A 24,469-nucleotide genomic window follows, 5' to 3' on the forward strand; every position below is an offset into this window, starting at 1 on the left:
AAAATTGTTGTTCATGAAAACCACCATTTCACCCAGAAAAAAGAAAAGGAGTACTTGTAGCACCTTGGAGACTAACAAATTGATTTGAGCATGAGCTTTTGTGAGCTACAGCTCACTTCATCGGATGCATACCGTGGAAAATACAGTGGGGAGATTTATATGCCCAGAGAACATGAAGCAATTTGTGTTACCATGCACACTGTAAGAAGAGTAATCAGGTAAGGTGAGCTATTACCAGCGGGGAGGACCTTTTGTAGTGATAATCAAGGTGGGCCATTTCCAGCAGTTGACAAGAACATGTGAGGACAGTAGGGGGGGAATAAACATGGGGAAATAGTTTTACTTTGTTTAATGACCCATCCACTCCCAGTCTTTATTCAAGCCTAAGTTAATTGTATCCAGTTCACAGATTAATTCCAAATCAGCAGTCTCTCATTGGAGTCTGTTTTTGAAGTTTTTTTGGTTGAAGAATTGCCAATGAAACCTGTCATTTCACCCAGGAGTGTTTCCTGGATTTGAGTTTTTTATTGCAAGGCTTGTGAATATCTGAGGTCTAGAATTTTGACCTTTCAGGGCAGTAATAGGAACACTTCTGCCATCAAGTATCACATGCCACTATCCACAGGCTATAAATACTGTATCTCCAGAATTCAAGCCCAATCCTCTTTATCCACAGATGGCGACTGTGTTTCTAGTGTTACTACATTCTGTCTCTAGCCCTACATGTCTCTTTTCAATTCCCACATTCCAGTTATTTTCCAAAACTTTTTGCCTCTGCTCCTTTTACCTGTGTGCCGCATTGGCTTTGGTTCTTTTTTCTTGACACCTTGCAATCTTTGCTAGATCTTTTCCAGTGTTCATTCATTGTATTTCCTGTTACCGTTTATGGCAGGGGTGGCCAACCTGAGCAGGAGCCAGAATTTACCAAAGTACATTGCCAAAGAGCCACAGTAATATGTCAGCAGTACCCCATCAGTTCCCCCCCACCGGCAGCCCTGCCGATCAATGCCTCCCTCTCCCTCCCCCACCTCCTGATCAGCTGTTTTGTGGCATGCAGGAGGCTCTGGGGGCGGGGAAGGGGAGGAGCAAGGGCACAGCAAACTCAGGGGAGGGGGTGGGAAGGGGTGGAGTGGGGTCAGGGCCTGTGGCAGAACCAGGGGTTGAGCAATGGGCACCCCCTGGCATATTGGAAAGTTGGCGCCTGGAGCCACTGGTTCGCCACCCCTGGTTTATGGTGTCGCTTTTTTGTTTGTTTTAACAGGTATGTATTCAAAAGAGGAAGGAAGGGAATTTACGCTCCTCAAGTCTTCTTCATATGACAGATACGAGGTTGACACTGCCACACGTATTATCTGTCTAGGCTCACCTATCACATAGAGGTAGGGAGGGGAGCATTGAGACTTGGTCCTGTCTACACTTGCAAGTTGCTATGCAGTAAAGCAGATTTCTGCGTAGTAACTCCTGAGGTGTACACACTGCCAAGCCACATACTGTCCAGAAACTACACAGTTGTTGTGCTCTAAAAAAACTACCCCAACGAGAGGCGTAGAGCTTTCTGTGCTTAGGCACCGTGGCGATTACAGCACTGTGATTGGCCTCCGGGAGGTGTCCCACAATGCCTGTTCTCACCTCTCTGATTATTGGTTTGAACTCTACTGCCCTGCCCTCAGTCTGGGAAGAAAGTCCCTGCTTGCAGCTTTTAAAAACAGGCCAGTGTTCTGAAAGATGTGTGCATCATGCACCTCTCCGGACCAGCCTGCATTAATGTCCATGAAATGCCCATGGTGATCCACAAGTGCCTGGAGAACCATTGAGAAATACCCCTTGCGATTAATGTACTCTGTGGCTAGGTGGTCTGGTGCCAGAATTGGAATGTGCATGCCATCTATCGCCCCTCTGCAGTTAAGGAAGCCCATTTGTGCAAAGCCATCCACAATGTCACACACACTGCTCAGAGTCACGGTCTTTCGGAGCAGGATGCGATTAATGGCCCTGCACGCTTGCATCAACATGAGTCCAATGGTCAACTTTCCCACTCCGAACTGGTTAGCAACTGATCGGTAGCAGTCTGGAGTAGCCAGCTTCCACAGTGCAATTGCCGTGCGCTTCTCCAGCGACAGGGCAGCTCTCATTCTCGTGTCCTTGTGCCATAGTGCTGGTGCAAGCTCATCACACAGTCCCATGAATGTGGCTTTCCTCATGCAAAAGTTCTGCAGCCACTGCTCGTCATCCCAGACGTGCAGGACGATGTGATCTCACCACTCAGTGCTTGTTTCCTGAGCCGAAAAGCGGTCTTTCGCTATGGTGAGCACCTCTGTGAATGCCCCAAGCAATCTCGTGTTGTAGCTACTTCATGTGGCGAGATCCACATTGAACAACTCTTGCATTTGCAGTTTAAGGAATAACTCCACTGCCACTCGTGACGTGTTGGTCAGAGCGAGCAGCATACTGGTCAACAGTTTGGGATCCATTCCTGCAGACCGAAGAAGCAGGATGTGCAGTACACAAACAGTTGAAAGATGATGCCAAATACGGACAGAAGCACAGGGATTGCTGGAATGCGAAGCAATGCATCACGGGGCATTGGGACAGGACCCAGGATGCCCCATGATCCCCTCCACCTTCCTACAACTCTTAGCGGCAGAAGAGGAAGAAGCTATCTCTGTAGGATAGCTGCCCACAGTGCACCGCTCCGAATACAGCTGCAAGTGTGAACACACTATTGCACAGGCAGCTGTCAGAGTGAACACACAACAGCAGTTTTCCTTCTGCGCTCGCTGAGCAGTGCTATAACTGCCAGCACTGTAACTTTGCCACTGTAGACGTGCCCTTAATGATCAGATGTCATTCTGTGCCCTTAAAAAGATTTGGGTAATGCCTTTGATCCTCCTTGAGGCATTCCAAGAAGACTTCTTAAGTCAGCTACAAAGGCTGGTCTGGAATGCTTCCAAGAAGAATTTTTTTTCAAGTATAAACCTGATTCAGTCAGATTGCAAATTGCTGAGACTCCATGCTGGTACTGCCCATGCAAGTCTGAGGTACACACTTAAAAATGTGGCACCGTTTGATTCTTAAAGTATGTAAAATGGTGTTTTTTCATTAACCCTGACTCTTCTCCTCTCTCTCACCTTTCTTGGACTTGGAAGTCTTTCTTCTGCTCCCATTAGCTATTCCTTCAAACTGCTCCCTTGACATCATTCCCCAGCTGATCTTCTTTGTTCCTATCTTATCCTCCAGGCATGCGTCTCATCCACCACTCTACTCATTTGGCACGTCTTCTTCAGACTTCAAATATACCAGTGTCGAAAACAAACAAGCCTTGCCCTGTCTTCATCTCACCTCCCTCTGGGCCCCCTTGGCCTTCATTTTTCCATTTGGCTAGGATTCCTCTCCCATCTGTTTAGGTGCCCTCTCCAAGTCTTGAAACCTTCTCTGCCAAAGTTGTTAGACCTTTTTGAACACTAAATACAGTCTGTGTTCAAGTGAATGCAGCTTCCATGTGATATATTTTATGCATGTCAAAATATCAAGTATAGGGATGATTTAGATAGGGTGAAAAAAAATAATATAACAAGGAATAATAGGATAAATTTCAGGAAATTTTTTTTAGGCTAAATGTCAGGAGGATTTCCTTACACTGCAAAATTTTTAGGCTGTGGACAAGTTTTCAAAGGGAAATGGTAAAAGGCTCATGGATTCTGACCTTAAAAACATAGACTGAACAGAACACTAAATACACACTTAGGAAGTGAGTCTGTGTCGTCATGGGAATGTTCTAGATGACCTACAGTAATAATAATTAGAGATGGGGGGGAAAGCTATTTACAGGAGTTCTGATTTAAAATCTTTGCAATATTGCCTTTGCAATTGATTTATAATGCCATGATACTGTCTACTTTTAGTAAAGGTAATAACTTGAGTGCTTGAAGTCATGTTGCTTGGAAAAGGCAGAACTTTAAATATTTTAATGGGGACCATAGTGATTGGTTTTCTGTTTAGTTTCTGTGATTTTTGTTTCTTTAATCCTTTTGAAATTTATACTTTGCATCTGAATAAATGGCTCGGTGTGAGATCAGTTGTTTAAAATCATATGAAAACAAATATTAGGCAACGTTAGAGTGGTACTGCCCTACGATATTAATCTTCATAAACAGTTTACAGTTTGAATTTTATTGTGGCAGGAAAAATGTATTCATTGATTATATACGAAATGCCATATCATCAGACATGCAGTTATATGAATGATATGCAACTCTTGTGTGGATTATAGTCCTGAAGTTAAAGGCTAAGTCTCTTCAACTGGCAAATTAGTCAAAATATTCCTATAAAAACGTATTTTTCTGTTCTTCTAAGATGGGGTAGGCAACCTATGGCACTCACACTGTCCGGGTCCTTGCCACCGGTCCAGGGGGCTCTGCATTTTAATTTAATTTTAAAGGAAGCTTCTTAAACATTTTAAAAACCTTATTTACTTTTACATACAACAATAGTTTAGTTATATATTATAGACTTATAGAAAGAGACCTTCTAAAAACGTTAACATGTATTACTGGCACACGAAACCTTAAATTAGAGTAAATAAATGAAGACTCAGCACACCACTTCTGAAAGGTTGCCAACCCCTGTTCTAAGATATTATTTTTAAAATCAGGAAAAAGTAGTGCTTTAATTCTTACCTCTGCAATTGTACTGGATATCTATATAATTTAGAATTTACTCAATTAGCAGTCTTTTTATCTTTTAAGCTTTGAGGAAATAATTAACTTTTAATTAATTGTTCTATTTTTTTAAAAAGGGAAAAGGTAGTGAAACTATGAAAAGAAAAGAAATTTTGTGTGAAGGGTCTGATTCTGTCCTTAATTCACCTTGTATCTGGGTGTTGCAATGCTTGTGGTATGGGAAATTAATGTTGTGTGTTTAAACACAAACACAAAAATGCCTCAAAGCAAATTTATGGCTGAGCAATACACAGCTTAAAAAAAGGTTAATATAGAAACTGTAAGAATAGCTTTAATTATAGGTAGGTGAATGTTGCTTTTATGCTAATATAGAAAGACCATTACTGTAGACCAGATGAATAAGCCTAGGAAATACGTCCTTGTAAATAGGCAGTATTTAAAATAAGGAAAATATAAGATGTTCAAAATATACTTGGTGGCTTGCCCACTTTTATTAATCGTACTTAGGCTCAGGGTGGATTTTATTTAAATCACTAGTCAGGAAGACTCGATTTAATCATGGATTTCTGCATAAAAGTGCCTTCTTGTCGGTTGTTATAACCTTAATACATATTCTTCACAAATCAAGAGATAGATGTAGGTTTCATTTTTAGAAGGTACACACTCTACATTTTTAAACAGTGATTTATTTTGAAAGCTTTTCAGGATTAGTTTTACAGCTATATCAGAAAGTGAATGGTTTGGTTATTTCATTTACCAAAGGTAATTGAAGCAGATATTTATGAAGTCATTGGGAGGTGAACTATCTCCAATTCAATAGGTTAATCATTAATATTTGGAGGATTTTCTTGCCATGCTGTATTAGGAGGAGAACATCACCAGACAGACATTTAAATTGTTTTATTTAACTAAAACAACAACGTTATGTATTCTGGATTTTTTTCTTCAACAGCAAACATAATATTTTAACAAAAGAAGCATATCAATTTTTGAATTTAGTTAAACATTTAAGTTTTTTTAAAATCAGGTTTGTTTTTGTTAAAATTGTTCTTAACTAAAATAGTTAAATGAAATATAGTTGATTTATTTTTTTATATATATATTAGCCAGGTCAACATGAGAAACTTAAAATATTGGCTTCTGCAACTAACTCAGTTGTCTTTACCTTCATTTTCCTGTTTCTTCATAATCTGGAAAAGAAAAATAAGCTTTCCTGCTTTTCAGGTCCAAAACAATTTCTCAGTTTGGAATGAATTAGTCCAAAGGAAGAAAATAGTCTTTCTACACTGGCAGAAGGAGCTACTCCTGTTAAAAGTGAGATTATCACTTCAACGGTCTCTGAATCCAAGTGCTTAAGTGACTTCCACCAGTTCACTGGTGTGAGTTTGTTTTTTTTGTTTTTTTAAAATCTCATCAGCAAACATATATTTCTTGAATGGTTCTTATTCCCAAACTGGGTCTCTCTTACGGCCTGCTGCCATTATAGGTTTTCCCTTCTAGTGAGAGAATGGTATGGTAGATCTCAAATCAGTGAGGGCTACGCTCAGACCTCAAGACTTCAGGAATGTGCTGCTCAAACAGTTTCACTTTTGTTTCTACTGCCTTTCCCTCCCTTCTTACATTTATCTCCAGACTTCTTCTCCTTGTCCAGATCTATTCCGCCCCCAACAATCTTCTATTCATTGAACTTTTTGAAACTTTGCATTTTTAGAGAGAGGTAGGGGTTGACTCTGTGTACACAGATTTGCAGAGGGACAATAGGGTTGAGGTCTGTTATTTCTCACCTCTATATAATAATTATCTTTTAAAGCATTTTTTGCTGTTAACAAACATGTTATCTCTGGAGACACAAATCCACAGTTTGAGAACTGCAAAACTAAGCACCTCTGAGTCCCATTGGGTAGATAGAAAAATTAACCTAAATCTATACAGAAGCCCCTGGAACTCCATAAGATTGGGTCCATAATCCTTGAACTATTGGAACTCATTTGCAAAACTTTTCTAAAACATTACATGAATATATTGTCTCATAATATAGAATTAGAATTTATACTCCCTATTCCATGATGAGATATCTTTGAGCTATAATGTATCTTTATCTTTAGATAGGTTTTTTCCTCAAAACTTTTTATAAAAAAAATCAGATTTAAATAAAAAGAAATTTTGTTTTTAAATCATTGATTTTTATACACCCTGCTTAGGCTATGGCTACACAGGAGAGCTTACTTTACCATTGCCAGTATCACCAGTTGTACATTTTATTCTTCAAGGTTTTCGGTCTCGGGTCACCAAATGATAATTTATACTATGCTTGATTGTAATTAGTCATATAATGCATTGTCATTGGGAGTTTTGCTATTGCTTTCAGTGGAGCCAGGATTTATCCTTAAATATTTAACAATTAAAAACAAAACAAAAAAACCCTACATAAATGGGTAGCTATCGAGTATACTTGCTTCTTTCAAACTACGTCCAGATATACTAAAAATCTATTTTGTAGTAGCAAAAACTAAGGTTGCAGTACAACTTCTGTTATAAACACTTGTTTTCCCTCATGTTTTCTCAGATTTGTTCTTTTTCTCCCCTTTAACTGAAACTTTCCATGCTGACCCATAGGCCAAAGGAGACTTAAGTTTGAGGGGAAAAATATAGTGTTAGAATAGGGGTCAAATTTTTTTTTGCTTTATAAGCATGTGTGACGCAGCAGGACTGTTCTTAATGTTTCCTCTGAATATTGTGGGGGTGCCTCAGTTTCCCCTATACAGTTCTTAAGTATCTAGGTGGTGGGATAAGGGTGTATGATTGTTGCAGAGCCCGAGAGGGCAGGTGTGTGCAGGGGTCTGGACACAGAGAATGGCCAACACCCTGTTTCCTGGCAGCTGATGGCCTGGCCCTTCCCCCCTGCAAGGTGAGAGCTAAAGGGGTTGGAGAACAAAGGAATCAGGTGCCCTCCTGGCCCGTGAAAGGGACAAAGCCCAGAGGAGGAGGGGCTGGAGAGAGTTTCAGTTGGGGACTGGCTGGGGACATGGAGTGAAGTGCAGATGTGGTTGTCTGGCTCACTGCCCCCCAAAATGGACCCGGCTGAGGGGTCTTGTTCTCTGCACCTATAAGCTCTGTTTTAGACCATGTCCCTGTCGTCTAATAAACCTTCTGTTTTACTGGCTGGCTGAGAGTCTCATCTGACTGCAAAGTTGGGGTGCAGGACCCTCTGGCTTCCCCAGGACCCCGCCTGGGCGGACTCGCTGTGGAACACGCACGGAGGGGCAGAGGATGCTGAATGCTCCGAGGTCAGACCCAGGAAGGTGGAAGCTGTGTGAGCTGTGTGTCCTGAAGACAGACTGCTCACAGAAAGGAGACTTCCCCAGAGTCCTGACTGGCTTTGTAGGGAGCAGTTCCAGAGCATCGCCCGGGGACTCCGTGACAGCATGCATAGCCAAAAAGGCTGAATTTTATAATACTTCCATCATGGCATATGACTGTTTCTCACTGAGGAATAGAACTTATAAGTTTGAATAAAAAACACCAAAATGAAGTTTTAAGTTATTAAAATTTTGCTTTTATGTGTACAATAAATGTTAGGCTTTATTTGCTGAAGTGCTGTGGGCTTGCCTAAGTCTTCAGTAATACTTCATATAGCGTCAGCTAGCATTATCTTTTCTGTCTTTATAATGGAAATTAAATAAATTAGGGATGTCAAGTAATTAATTGCACTGTTAAACAATAATAGAACACCATTTATTTAAATAATTTTTGGATGTTTTCTACATTTTCAAATGTATTGATTTCAGTTGCAACAAAGAATATAAAGTGTACAGTGTTCACTTTATATTTATTTTTGATTAAGAATATTTGCACTTTTGATTTTAAAAATCAAAAGAAATAGTATTTTTCAGTTCACCTGCCATAAATATAAAGGGAAGGGTAAACACCTTTAAATCCCTCCTGGCCAGAGGAAAAACCCTTTCACCTGTAAAGTCTTAAGAAGCTAAGATAACCTCGCTGGCACCTGACCAAAATGACCAATGAGGAGACAAGATACTTTCAAAGCTGGAGTGGGGGGGAAACAAAGTCTCTGTGTGATGCTCTTGCCGGGACCAGAGCAGGAATGCAGGTCAGAACTCCCGTAAAGAGTTAATAAGCAATCTAGTTAGATATGCGTTAGATTCTGTTTTATTTAAAAAGCTGATAAAATAAGCTGTGCTGAATGGAATGTATATTCTTGTTTTTGTGTCTTTTGTAACTTAAGGTTTTGCCTAGAGGGATTCTCTATGTTTTGAATCTGATTACCCTGTAAGGTATTTACCATCCTGATTTTACAGAGGTGATTCCTTTCCTTTTCCTTTAATTAAAATTTTTCTTTTAAGAACCTGATTTTTTCATTGTTCTTAAGATCCAAGGGTTTGGATCTGTGTTCACCTATGCAAATTGGTGAGGATTTTTATCAAGCCTTCCCCAGGAAAGGGGGTGTAGTGCTTGGGGGGATGTTTTTGGGAGGAGATGTTTCCAAGTGGGCACTTCCCCTGTTCTTTGTGTAACACTTTGGTGGTGGCAGCTTTTACCTAAGCTGGTAAAAATAAGCTGATGGGGTCTTTCATGCAGGTCCCCACATCTGTACCCTAGAGTTCAGAGTGGGGAAGGAACCTTGACATCACCTAAGACAAGTACTGTAGTGCAATCTCTTTATTGTGAAAGTTTACAAATGTACATAAGAATGGCCATACTGGGTCAGACCAAAGGTCCATCTAGCCCAGTATCCTGTCTTCCGACAGTGGCCAATGCCAGGTGGCCCAGAGGGAATGAACAGAACAGGTAATCATCAAGTGAGCCATCCCCTGTCACCCATTCCCAGCTTCTGGCAAACAGACTAGGGACAACATCCCTGCCTATCCTGGCTAATAACCACTGATGGACTTCTTCTCCATGAATTTATCTAGTTCTTTTTTGAACCCTGTTATAGTCTTGGCCTTCACAACATCCTCGGGCAAGGAGTTCCACAGGTTGACTGTGTGTTGTATGAAAAAACACATCCTTTTGTTTGTTTTGAACCTGCTGCCTATTAATTTCATTTGGTGGCCCCTGTTCTTGTGTTATGAGAAGAAGTAAATAACATTTCCTTATTTACTTTCTCCACACCAGTCATGATTTATAGACCTCTGTCATATCCCCCCTTAGTCCAAGCTGAAAAGTCCCAGTCTTTGTAATTTCTCCTCATATGGAAGCTGTCCCATACCCTGAATCATTTTTGTTGCCCTTCTCTGTAAGTTTTCCAGTTCTAATATATCTCTTTTGAGATGGAGCAACCAGAACTGCATGGAGTATTCAAGATGTGGGTGTACAATGGATTTATATAGTGGCATTATGATATTTACTCTTTTATCTATACTTTTCCTAATGGTTCCTAACATTCTGTTAGCTTTTTTGACTGCTGCTGCATATTGAGTGGATGTTTTCAGAGAACTATCCACAATAACTCCAAGATCTCTTTCTTGAGTGGTAACAGCTAATTCAGACTCCATCATTTTGTACATACCGTTGTGATTAGGTTTTCCAATGTGTGTTATTTTCATGTATTGACATTGAATTTCATCTGCCATTTTGTTACCCAGTCATCCATTTTGAGAGATCCTTCTGGAGCTCTTTGCAGTCTCTCAAGTATCTTGACTAGTTTTGTATCCTCTGCAGATTTTGCCACCTCACTGTTTACCCCCTTTTCCAGATTATTTATGAATGTTAAATAGGACTGGGCCCAGAACAGACCCCTGGGGGACACCACTCTTTACCTCTCTCCATTCTGAAAACTGACCATTTATTCCTACCCTTTGTTTCTTATCTTTTAACCGGTTAACAATCCATGAGAGTACCTTCCCTCTTATCCCATGACTGCTTACTTTGCTTAAGAACCTTTGGTGAGGGACCTTGTCAAAGGCTTTCTGAAAATCTAAATACACTAAATCCACTGGATCCCCCTTGTCCACATGCTTGTTGACCCCCTCAAAGAATTCTAGTAGATTTGTGAGGCATGATTTCCCTTTACAAAAAACATGTTGACTGTTCTCCAACAAATTATGTTCATCTACGTGTCTGACAATTTTGTTCTTTACTATAGTTTAAACCATTTTTCCCGGTACTGAAGTCAGGGTTACAACAAATAAACTGCATTCAAAAATAAAACAATGTAAAATGTTAGCGCCTGCAAGTCCACTCAGTCCTACTTCTTGTTCAGCCAGTTGCTCAGACAAACAACTTTGTTTACATTTGCAGGAGATAATGCTGCCCTCTTCTTGTTTACAATGTCACTAGAAAGTGAGAATAGGCGTTCTCATGGCACTATTGTAGCCAGCGTCGCAAGATATTTACACGCCAGATGTGCTAAAGATTCATATGTCCTTTCATACTTCAATCCCCATTCCAGGGGACATGTGTCCATGCTGGTGACTGGTTCTGCTCGATAACAATTCAAAGCCATACAGATCACTGCATGTTCATTTTCATCATCTGAGTCAGATGCCACCAGCAGAAGGTTGATTTTCTTTTTTGGTGGTTCGGGTTCTGTAGTTTCCACATTAAGTGTTGCTCTTTGCTGTAGAAAAAATGTTTGCTCCTGCTGGGACTTTTAAAAACTACTGTTCTGTGAGTAACTCAATTTGAGAGAAAATAAGAGCTGAGGTTCTCAAGAGACTGAGCTACATTCACAAAAATACTTTTGGTGGGTCACATAAACTAATAACTTCCAAGCAAGATGCTTAGTGTGTCATGATGTATACTGCATAAAGTGTTTTGTTGCTCTACACTTCTTTTCCTTCAATTTATTCACCTTATTGTATTGTGAGTTATAAAGCATCATGCCAAATAGACTTCCTTGCTGAGCTTTGAACCTTTTTGTTGTTGTTTTTGCACATTTGCAGAACAATAAAAATAAGTGATGGATAAAATAGAAATAGCATTCACATTACATTACTCTTATGAAAGCTGTCAGTGCAAGAGTCTAAACTTCGAACAGTCACCTGAAATTACCAGTGTCACCCTCAAGACCTTGGTTTTTGTGTTACCTAAATTGTTGTCACATCAAACATCAAAAGTGTAACTCAGAATTCACTTTCAATAAATATAGGAGCTTTTTAGAGATTTAAAAAAAAAAAAAGGTGGCCACTCCATTTCACCTACAACTTAGTGGAGTAAATCAGCACTATTCCTTTGCTTGGTTCATATCTTTTGATTCACTGCTTATGAATCCTGGTCCGCTCCACTGATTTTACTGGAGGTATCTAATGTTTTGTTCAGGACAAGTTAGGTGAGAAAAGGGCTTATCCACCATATTATTGCCTGGTGTGTGTCTGTCTCTGCAGGGCAGCCTGGCAGGCTTTCCCTTTAAATTTAATTTTTTTTCCTTGAAGAAATACCCACACATTTTTCTCCCCTTTTTTATTTTACTTCTGTGGTCCCCTCCCTTTGGTGAACAGTGATGGCATTGGTGAATTAGGCTGGCTTCTTTCCTTCTGCAGTCTCCCCAGTTCCTAAGCCCACACAGCCTAGTGGCAGTCATCCCAGAGAACTTCAAGTGACTCCCTTATAACTGCCAAAATCTCCTTCAAAGTAAAAAAATAAAATAAACATAGCTGGGGTTGATTCTCTGCACCCATTCTCACAGAATTAATTAACAGGGTTGACTAATCAAAATGCTACAAGAAAAATACAAAGAAGGCAGTATAGCCATCTTCAATATGACACCTCAGATTCTACATCACTCAAGGAAGGAGATTTGTTAGAATCTGACTCTGAAGAATCAGATTCCCTCAGAGAACAGCCTATTTCCTCATGAATATTTTAAAACCGCTGTAAGGAGACACTGATCTTAGTTGTACCTCCAGAATAAATCAAGCAGAAATCCAGTTTCTTTATAGGGGAAATATTTTCCCTCCAGCTCAAAAACGGAAACTTATTTCCCATCAGTGCAATTGTTGAGGAACTGATCGGTTCAGAATGAAAATAGCCATTGAAAGAGAAGTGCCTTAATAGACATCTCATGAAATATAAATTCCAGGACAAAAAAACCCTACCTACTGTTTGGTGCAGATACCAGGGATGTGGCTGTGACTGCTGAGGCAAAATAAATGGTCATGCCCATTGAAAGATTCTTCCCCTTCCCCACTGAGAAAGAGGACAGGAAAATAGAAATCTCATTGTGTAGGAATAATTAAGCCACAGGTGAATCTCTTCTGTCTGGCCATCTATTTTGCTTGAATATATCTAACATGGTTTAGAGGACTGCTCCCACTGAAAGACAAAGAGGCAGGAAGGTTATCCAAAGTTATTTCCATCTCTTTTTTACTATACAGAAAAGGTCTGGAGTGATCAGGCCCTTGTTGGACATCAAAGATCCTCAAGTACAGGGGATTCCAAATGGCGACTTTCACACTGAGTACTTATCAAAAGTGATTTTCTCATTCCAGTTGGGTGCATGGATGTGTCTCAAGATTTGCCGTCTCTCACTCATATTATCATTAGAGGCCCTATATTTTGACCAGTCACTCATTACCAAACTTTGCTCCGTAGAATGTGAATGTAATGCATTCCAGGATCACTTGCTCATTTGGCATATGAATGAGAACCACAGAGAGAGCGTTCAGAACACTGCAGGAACAAGGATTTTTCATCAATAATTAGAAAAGCCTCCTACTTTCCACTCAATTCTACAGCTGGGAGTAATCATTTATACTTCCAAAGGCATCACATATCTCTTAGCAACCAGTCTGACAAATTAAAGTCTGTAATCTCAAAGATCCACTTTGGAAATACTTGTGGTCTCTTGTTGGTACTATGTTAACCGTATACAGTGTATTGTATATCATATTGATATGAAATTTAAGAATGTGTGTTCTTATATTTGAAGCCCTAAAATGGTTTAGGTCTTGACTATTTGAGACCTTCTGCCTCTCTAATGTACCCATGTCTGTTAGTCATGTGAGGTGCTTCCTGGGATGGGAGGGGGTTACTGGGGATTTGTGGGGCTGAGGAGGCCTTCGCAGTGTGATTGTGATTAAGCACCATATGTGTTGAATACAATAGTTGTGTGTTAATTTTGTTGCACCAATAAAGTGGAAACCAACTGGAAGCATGGAGTAGTGCTTGATTTTGATAAGTTGCTGTGTCTGTGGTATTTAAACAGTTACACAATTTTAAGGGCTTGAGAGAGACAGTAATAAATTGAAACAAATGAAGTTACTTTGCTATTTGGCCATTTAATAATTGGCACTCTAGTGGCACTATGGGCCAGATTGTCAAAATACAAGTATTCGGTATTCATGCAAACAAACTCTGTTGCATGCACTTAACCCACGATTTATGCATATAGATAAATGATTAAGCACATGCAAAACTGTGCATACTGAAAATCTGACCCATACTGTTTAGGATTTTGCATTACTTTATGTGCAGTAGATGTTATGTGCTGTGTGTATGCTGTCTGATGTAGACGAGGCAAGTGTATAATTGTTGTTGGTACATGTACCTATACAATTTGGAAGGAAGACATTTTAACCAGATCTGCTCCTTTAGAATTAATTGTAGATAAATAGCAATGGAGAGCAGCATTTTCCATATAAAATCCTCATGGTAGTTGGGGGGAAGGTATTAGGGAAGGAATCATAATTAGATAGTTCTGAAAAAAAGATTTTCAGATACTAGAAATTAGAAATAATTTGTTAAAATTCAGAAGTAAATGAATTATTAGGGGATCTATTTTTAGGTTTAAATGAGAAATCACCTGTTTTTCTCTCATGACTTGCTGCCATGTTACCTAGGCTGTTTGATGACATGACATTCTGGGCTAATTACAAGGCCAGTGATTCACATTTTCAATGCTGGCTGTCAAGCAGTCTCTTAAATAAGACTGGGTATTGTGGATAAACAACTAACACAACAAAGGGGCCATTCTAGTTCCTGCCACTGCAGCCACCGGAGGAGATGATGGCCCTTGCAGTTTTGTTTGTAAACATTTTTAAAAAAAATTTAGTGTACAATTTAATGAAACATACTGGATTATGTATATAAGATGCAACTGTTGATGCATATCTCTTAGATTTTTTTCTTTCAATAAACATCTTGAAGAAATTACCTTAAACAAAAACTCTAAACATGTCATCCCTCTATGCTCTTCCAGGCTGCATGTAAATCTAAAAATAGAAATTTCAGTCTGAAACCCACCAAATTGCTATTGTGTTATTTTATCCATTTCAAAACACAAGAAAACAAAAAAAAAATACCCCAAACCCTGAATTCAACCAAGATCAAACCCTAAAATCAGTTTTTGAAAATTTAGTAATAGTATTTACCTACATGAAAAAAACCTCATTGTTTTCTATGTCTTATTTGCATCCAACCCAATAGATGCAAACATACCAAAGCAGTCTGGAAAAAGTTTAACTCTGCATATTTGTTATCTCAGTGCATTTTTGCATTTCATTGCCAAAATAAAGAAAATGAAGATTTGAGTACCTTGAAATGTATATAACCATGTCTGTCTTGGTTTTGTACCGAACATGCTGAGTGTGCTGATGGCATTCAATAAACTATAAATATTATAAACTAATTGTCATCCTCATATTCCAGGAATTGTCAAGTTGTGGGTGGAATAAGAAAGAGAAGTACAGTTCTGCACCAAATGCAGTTGCCTTCACAAGAAGATTCAACCATGTGAGTTATTATAATAATGGCAACATGATTGTATGTATCAGTGTTAAAAATCATCCAAGTGGAATGTTTAATCTATATATTTTTGTCATTCACTGCCAAATATTTGGGGATTGACATGCCTGTGATGTAAACGGCTTGCTTAGGTGCAACAGTGTGATTACTGTAGAGCAAGTCAACCTTGCAATAATTCACATTTGCTTTTTAGTCCTGCTTGTTTCTATTAAGCTTTTTTGTTAAATAACAAATTTTGATGAATAAGATAAGGAAAAGATATTAAGTAGGTTTTCCCACAGATGTTTGCTGTACATTTCCTTTCATAAGGTGGTCTGGATGAAGGGTTTAATGTAAAATGGGTTCCTGATGCAATAGAAACATTTTCCCATTTATAGGAATATTTACTGTCTTTGATTTGTGTAGCAGTTCTTGTCCCAAAAAACGTGGTGTTGAATTCCATCAGAATGGTTACATTTTTACTGTGCTTCTGAGAAGACTGTTGAAAATGTAGATAGATGGTTATATACCGCTGTTAATCCCAAATTATGAAAGGCAGTGGAAATCTGACCACTAAATGCAGTTGGCTAAAGCTTGTTACAAATCGCAAACAGCCTGTCTGATTGTGCTAAACTGAATTGCCAGTGAGTCTCCTGTTCGACATAATTTATCAGCCAGACTGACCTGAAGAAGAGCTCTGTGTAGCTCAAAAAACTTGTCTTTCACTAACAGAAGTTGGTCCAGTGAAACACATTACCTCATCCACCTTGTCTCAGCCAAAATGTCTCCATTTGCTCAAGCTTATGAAAGTCAGTTTGTCTTCTTTATTCAGTTTTTATTTGAAAATGCAACTTTTTATGTAAGTCCCTGATATCATGTTAAATAATTTAGTTGTCTGAACAATTACTTGAAATTAGGACCGTCAGACGATTTAAAAAAAAATCATGATTAATCGTGCGATTAATCACACTGTTTAAACAATAGAATACCATTTATTTAAATATTTTTAGATGTTTTCTCCGTTTTCAAATGTATTGATTTCAATTACAGCACAGAATACTAAGTGTACAATGTGCACTTTGCATTTATTTTTGGTTACAAGTATTTGCATTGTAAAAAAACAAAAGAAATAGTATTTTTCAGTTCACCTAATACAAGTACTATAGCACAACCTTTTTATCATGAAAGTTGAAATCACAAATGTACAAAAATACCTACATTCAAAAATAAAACAATGTAAAATTTTAGAGCCTGCAAGTCCACTTAGTCCTACTTCTTGTTCAGCCAATTGCACACACAAACAAGTTTGTTTACCTTTGCAGGAGATAATGCTGCCCTCTTCTTGTTTACAATGTCACCTGAAAGTGACAACAGGCGTTCGCATGACACTGTTGTAGCCAGCGTCGCAAGATATTTACGTGCAAGATTCACTAAAGATTCATATGTTTCTTCATGCTTCAACCACCGTTCCAGGGGACATGCTGATGACTGGTTCTGCTCAATAACTATCCAAAACAGTGCAGACCGACGCATGTTCATATTCATCATCTGAGTCCGATGCCACCAGCAGAAGGTTGATTTTCTTTTTTGGTGGTTCGGGTTCTGTAGTTTCCAAATCAGAGTGTTGTTCTTTTAAGACTTCTGAAAGCAAGCTTCACACCTCGTCCCTCTCAGATTTTGGACGGCACTTCAGATTCTTAAACCTTGGGTCAAGTGCTTTAGCTATCTTTAGAAATCTCACATTGGTACCTTCTTTGCGTTTTGTGAAACCCTCAGTGAAAGTGTTTTTAAAATGAACAGCATGTGCTGGGTCATCATCCAAGATTGCTATAACATGAAATATATGGCAAAGTGTGAGTAAAACAGAACAGGAGACATACAATTCTCTCCCCAAGGAGTTCAGTCACAAATTTAATTTACGCATTATTTTTTAATGAGTGTCATCAGCATGGAAGCATGTCCTCTGGAATGGTGGCCAAAGCATGAAGGGGCATTAGCGTATCTGGCACATAAATACCTTGCAATGCCCGCTACAAAAGTGCCATGCAAATGTCTGTTCTCACTTTCTGATGACATTGTAAATAAGAAGCAGGTAGCAATATCTCCTGTAAATGTAACAAACTTGTTTGTCTTAGCAATTAGCTGAACAAGAAGTAGGACTGAGTGGACATGTAGGCTCTGAAGTTTTACATTGTTTGGTTTTTGAGTGCAGTTATATAACAACAACAAAAATCTACATTTGTAAGTTGCACTTTCACGACAGAGATTGCACTACAGTACTTGTATGATGTGAATTGAAAAATACTTTTGTTTATCATTTTAACAGTGCAAATATTTGTAATAAAAAATAATACACACTTTGATTTCAATTACAACACACAATACAATATATACAAAAATGTAGAAAAACATCCAAAGTATTTACTAAATTTCAATTGCTATTCTGTTATTTAACAGTGCAATTAAAGCTGCTATTAATCTTGATTAATTTTTTTGAGTTAATCATGTGAGTTAACTGTGAATAATCGACAGCCCTACTTTAAATAGCTATATCTCTGGACCCCTTGGAACTCTATTATTATGTAACTTTTTTTAATAATGCCATACTTCTGTATATCAGATGCAGTAATTCTCCCCTCTGTTGGAGTCTCTCAGGGTTCATTAAATTCACTCCCTCCCTCGATGTGGAGAAAAATATGCAACAGCTTTTTGTCTCCTCCGCGCCCCCCCCCCCCATTATGAATTCCATGAACTGGGTTTTAGACAAAACAAAAACAAGTTTATTAACTACAAAATATAGATTTTAAGTGATTATAAGGGATTACCCACAAATAAAACAAAACACAATTTAAGATTAATATACTAAAGAAATTGGTTACAAATAGCAAATTCTCACTCTAAATGATGTTTTAGGCAGATTGCAGAGACTTGCTTGCAGCTTAAAACTCCAGCTATTCCTTTCACCTATCCCAAACAACCTCTATCCTGGGCTCAGCCCTTCTTCTCACGACCCCTCTCAGCTCAGTCTCTATTTCTCAGGTGTTTCCAGCAGCCTTATTTCTTGGTCTGGGAGTTAGTGAAGAATAAACCACGATGATGTCACTCTGATATCATGCTTATGTGACTCCCCTGCCTTAAATAGTTTTTGCATATGGTGAGAATCCTTTGTTTCCAAGTTTGATCCCCACCCCCGGTCAGTGGAAAAACGCTGATATTCTAAGATGGATTCCAGTACCAGATGACTTGGTCACATGTCTCTGTTGGGCCATAGCAGCCATGACTCGGAGGCTGTTTGCAGCGTCCCCAGGAACCCAAGAAGGTGGGAGATTAGCATCTTCAAAGACCTATTGCTCTCTCTAATGGCTCTTTCTCACAGTGAGCCATCTAGACTGATTGCATTCTGTCTGGTGGGTGTTCCCCTGGTGTAAACCCACTTGTAATATTCCTAACTTCAGATATAGAAATGATACATGCATACAAATAGGATAATCATATTTAGTAAATCACAACCTTTCCAATGATCTCACATGTCTTATGTTGCACAAAATACATCATAATCATGCCATACTCATATCATAACAATATCTCTATGAAGGATACGGGGGCGTGCACAGGCAGCTCTATGTCAACTTAACTTTTGTTGACCAAACTTTGCAGTGTAAACATAGTGTAAAGTTCTCTGATGAATTTCAGTCTACTGCACATAATCATTGTTGCTTCCAAAATACTATCAGCAGACCAATACTGCTGAAAAGCATCTGTAAGTGATTTAATACTCCCTTCCCTGCCAAAATATGAAAGCTGGCCATGACTTCCTTTTGAAGGCTTGGGGCAACCTGGAACTGGGGTACAGCTGAGCCCTCTATCTTACCAACCAGGGCTCCCTCTCACACTCTGATAATGTGACAAACTGCAAACCCCTCCAGGACTTGCACTCCCACAAACATTCACAGGCATGGACACACCCAGCTGAGTTACGTGAATGCTTTTACGAGCCATCCATGAACCAACAATAGAGAGACTCCAGCCAGTGCCACCCCAGTCTAGGACTCCAGAGCTGTACCATCTTGCCTTGATCAGAAGCCTGATCAGTGTAAATTCATTACCCAGTCCACCCCTCCCTCAATGCGGAGAGGACAATGCACCAGCCCCTGTGCCTGAGCAGATTTTTCTTTACACTTCAAGCAACACACTGTTTTAGGTAAAAAATATAAAACAGATTTATTAACTACAGAAAGGTAGATTTTAAGTGATTATAAATAATAGCACACAGATCAAAGTTGATTACCGAAGAAATAAAAATAAGAAAGCATTCTGAGTTCTATAGGCTGGACAGGATTTGAAACTCACCCTGATAGACAATACAAGCAGGTCACAGATCTTCCACACACAGGCTAGAAATCCCTTCAGCCTGGGACCACCTCCCCAGTTCAGTCTTTGTTCTCCAAACGTGTTTTCAGGTGTCGAGTTGTGGGGGGAGTGAGAACAAATTATGTCAATTCCCCCTTTCATATTTTCTTCCCGCTTGCTGGAAAGATCTTTTGCTGTGATGTGAGTCAAACAGCTTCCATTGTGCACGTGCTATCTCTGTTCCTGAGGTAATCCTTGTGGGTATGTGTATTCCCCTTAATGAGCCATCAGTGCTGTCTGGCATCTTCATTGTTGTACGTAAAAGGCTGGTTGTGGGTGTTCCCATCCTCACAACATACATAACTTCATATACGATAGCACATACAATCCAACAGGATATTAATGTTTAACAGATTAAGACTTTTAAAATGATACCTCACAAGGCATATTTTCTACAAACACTTCATAATTATATCACCATGGTAAATATGGGGGTGGTAGTGTGTTGCTTTTGGGTACAATGTGTCACAATTGATCACAAACTTTCTCTAACCTTTGAATTTACACTGAAATTGTAACGAGATACATTATACCCGATAAAGACAAACTAGGAGAAAGGCAGTAATTGTATAGATTATTTAATTTTAGCCTAGCTGAGTTAGGATGACACAGCTCCTCAAAAAGACTATACCAGTTCAATGATGCGAGAGCCAGATGGGAGCTATTCTCTGTTGAATGGGGTCTGATGTAGGGTGGGGTTTAGAGGAGATGGAGCTAGAACTGCCATGAAAGGAGGAAGTGGGTCACTTGTCGTTCCTTCCCCCCCATGCTGCTTATCCTCCAGTCACAGCTTCCTTCCCCTATTCTCTGCTGTCCTTCCACACAAACACTCCACTCACTCACCCCATGTTAGCCCTATCATCTCTTCTAGTAGCTGCAAGTAGATGTTGAGTAGGCCAAGAAACTGAACTAAGCCTAGAGTGTCCCCACAAGTGAGAGGTCCGGTGGTTTTTTAAGGTGAGGGGAAGACGCCTTCTTTAGATACTGCATCGGTAAGCTCAGTCAGAAGTAATCCTCTAACAGGGTGACCAAGCACCTTAAGAGGCTGTCTGGATTTTTGTTAATTTTTAATCTTCTTCCTCGGGGGTTAGTTTATAGGTCTGGGAATTATAGCCAAAATACACATCTCTGGAAACAAGGCATCATCATCAAGACCAGTAACTGCTGCAGCAACAGGAAATTGTATAAAATGGGATGCTAAAGAGGGGAATAGAATCAGTAAAAAGATGGAAGTGAGCCAGTAGGTTGTCTGGCACTTGCCTGTTCCAAGTACTAATGCTGACACCCCCCAGAGATGCATTTTGTTTGGTGTTTGTTTGGTGTTTGGTTGTTCTGGACCTTCCCTCGCCCCCGCCGTAACCCCTACCCCTCAAGTTAGGGAAGAGAAGATTCATTAAAGGAATTTTAATCTTTATCTGACTACAGCATAAGTGTTATAAGCCAATCTGCCTGTTCAGGGCCTTTGACATGTGGTGTCCGAGTGGGAGAAGAAAGCAAATACAACAAAAACCCCTGGCAGCCTCTCAACCACCCTGTTGCAGGGCCCAATTACTCTCCTTTACCACCCAGGAAGGGCAAATATCTGATTTACAGATAGTGGGTCATGTGTCCTTCAGTACATCTAAAAGACCATGATGTGTAAAGGGCTAAACTCAAAGAACAAAGACAGCACATTGGACTTTGTAGGTCTGTGAGATCTGTTTCCTGAGAAGCCTTCCTGAATATGGCTAGTCTTTTCAGCAAAGGATAATAGTTCCCTGCAAACAATGGTGCTAGATTCTGCTGTGGAATGCAGATAATTAAGCTTGATGAAGCATATAACCACTATGAATCACAAATTAAGATGTTTGGTGTAATGGAAATAATAAGAGCCTGGTAGAAGAGGAAACATGACAGGACAATAGGAAATCTCCTGGAGAAGACCATAAATTATTCCAACCATTCTACTAAGGATGCGGTTACAGAGAGGGAATTAACAGAAATAACAAGCTACACAGCCATGAACCCACAGATTAATAAAGCCATATACTTGTGTGCATGAAGAAAACTTTTGATCTCTTCATTTGCAGCACTGGAAGATCAGCTGTATTACTTTGGTAGAGACAGGACATAGAATCCTCCTCAAAGCTAATAGTTTCCTCCATTGTCTTTAATTGTCCCACAAGTATTTGTTCAAAGGTTGCTTCCCTGCTTGTTTTTTCCCCACAGGCCCCTGTTATGCTCCTACAGAAAAGTCTTTTATAACCCAATTTACGATAACTTTACTGACCAGGTCATATACAGAGTTCATAAAATTATTACATCTCAGTCGTCTTAGATTATATAGAAATTCTGCATATGTCACAGTAACCACATAAATTTATTATTGTAATCCTTATGCTGTGTCTCCCCTTCATATCTAACCCTCATGATTCTTGTTCGTTATGTTTGAATTTTGTTAAGTTTTTTGAGTCAGGAGCACCAGTTGTTGTTTTTTTTTTGGGGGGGGGGGGCGGGGTTAGGCTTAGGGTAAGTGGTTTCTGGTAAACAGCTAGCAAATTTGAACCCTCAAAAATAATAAGTACCCTGGCTTGGTAGGTGTTACTTCTCATTCCTTGCATTTCCTTCTATTTGTATGTAGACCAACACGTGCATGCGTACACACATCAAAGGAAATGAACAGAATAAAAGGGCAGAAAATTCCCTTCCTGAAATTCATTTCTTTACAGTAGCCAGTGAATTAAAACACACTTTATAAAGGCCTCACTTGCCTAGAAAGCAACACATTGACAAAGGAATCGTATGTGAGCACAAATAAATAGTGAGGTGTTTCATGAGATACACTATCAACATACAGTCTACACACTACGAAAATGTTTGAGAACCCATCATAGGCAACTCAGCAAAAGAACATTTTTAGAATAGACCTTAATGAGGAGTTGTTGTTGGCTTCGTTAACTGGGTTTAGAAGGGTATTCCAGGCATAAGGGGCAGCATGAAATAGGATACAGCAACAGGAGAATGAGAAGAAAACAAAGGAGCATCAAGGATTGGATTCAGTGGTGTAGCAGAAGGAGTAGGAGAAATATAGGTCAGGCTGTGTGATGGAGAATCTTGAAAATGAGATCAATGTGGTAAGCAATGTACTGGAAATAGAGGTATTCAAGGATATGGGCAGTGTAGTCAGAATGAGATCATGTTGGGAATGACATTTTAGATTGGGAGTTAGGGTGAAGCATGCTAAATGTTCAAACCCCTTGCATGGACAGGCAGTTCACCCTTTTGCATAGCCAAGGGAGGATATTTTAAATAGTGTGAAAATTCACAGGAATTGGTCACATCTGTAATATGGGGAAAGAAGGAGAGGAAGAGAAAAGTCTGTGGTTTGAAGGCCTACATGACAATGAGGATTCTTTTTTAAACAGACTATTAGTGAGGAAAAGTTAGGAGCTTGGCTTTGGCCTCAATGAACTGAAGATGAGACAACAAGCAATCATAGAATCATAGACTATCAGGGTTGGAAGGGACCTCAGAAGGTCATCTAGTCCAACCCCCTGCTCAAAGCAGGACCAATCCCCAATTTTTGCCCCATATCCATAAATGGCCCCTTCGAGTATTGAACTCACAACCCTGGGTTTAGCAGGCCAAAGCTCAAACCACTGAGCTATCACTCCCAAGAGGGATGAAGGAGTGTGAGGGGAGATTCATGGATAATAGTTCTGGATTGAAGACTATCTGAGAGTCATCATCACAGAAGTGACTGTAAACCCTTGCAAGAGGACGAGGACACCTGAGGTTAAAGTGTAAATGAACTTATGCTGTGCAGTTCTCTGTGCAGCACAAGACGGTATAATTTTGGGTTTGCACTCCAGAGGGGGGGTGTACACTTGAATACTGCTCAGTTCCTTAGCTGATCTCAGCATGTGTGTGTAAAGCTGTAGCTGCGTGTGCCCCTACCTGTATGTGTGCTGGTTAAGTGCAGTCTGACGCCTGAGGGAGGGCTTGGCTGGCTGGCCTCAGGAATACAGTGTAAAGGGAGCCCAGGCTGGTGGGTCAGGTGGACTCAGTGGTACCACAGTTCCATGTGGCACCCCGGGGGAAACCGGTCACCCCACCAATTTTTATTTATCACTCAGGTGCAAGCACATTTGGGTGCTTGTGCTGGTTCTGAGCATACTCACCCCAGTTGCATGCATTGATATAAAATGCAGAGCAATACAAGTAGGTATTGCAGTGTACCCCTTCCTGCTGTCTAGATCAGTGTCTTGTGGGACATTTTCTCAATGCTTTGTGGAATACCATTGGTTCGCCCAGGTTGTCAGGGAGATAGGGATCAAATTCCCACCATGCCACTTTCTCCATTTTATAAGGCTTTCCACAGCCCATAATTTTCTTGTCACTTTTTACAACTCCCACAGTCCTGTGCACTTCTTTTTGATATCCACCATCTTTCTAGCAGAAGCATGGACCCTGCACAGCTCATCACAAATCCTGAGAGATGCAAACACAGGATGCATTATCCTCCTGTATTTGAAGAACTTGAATGAATATTGCTACAACCAGGATTGCAATAAGGAAGATGCAGAGATGTTCAAGTGCAGTGGCCGGAGGCAACTGATGCTACAAAAATTGTCAGGCTGACGCTGACTTTCATATAGCAGTGCAATTTGGTGGATTGCTGCTTCTGGGCCCAAGAAACAAGGACTGATTGTTGGGAT

The 24,469-nt window shown here is 39.8% G+C and overlaps 1 protein-coding gene across 3 annotated transcripts in view; it reads left to right on the forward strand.

Moving 5' to 3' along the window:
- The window catches only part of RALGPS2 (Ral GEF with PH domain and SH3 binding motif 2), a 284,167-nt gene that overhangs the window by 89,033 nt on the left and 170,665 nt on the right, over positions 1-24,469 (forward strand). For all 3 annotated transcript variants that reach the window (XM_084635739.1, XM_084635740.1, XM_084635741.1), the window contains exon 5: positions 15,288-15,371. In XM_084635739.1, the coding sequence (XP_084491865.1) occupies positions 15,288-15,371 (84 nt within the window). The remainder of the gene's footprint in view (positions 1-15,287; positions 15,372-24,469) is intronic.

The sequence above is a fragment of the Lepidochelys olivacea genome (assembly GCF_965140295.1).
Source record: "Lepidochelys olivacea isolate rLepOli2 genome assembly, chromosome: 8".
In the NCBI taxonomy this organism is placed as follows: Eukaryota; Metazoa; Chordata; order Testudines; family Cheloniidae; genus Lepidochelys; species Lepidochelys olivacea.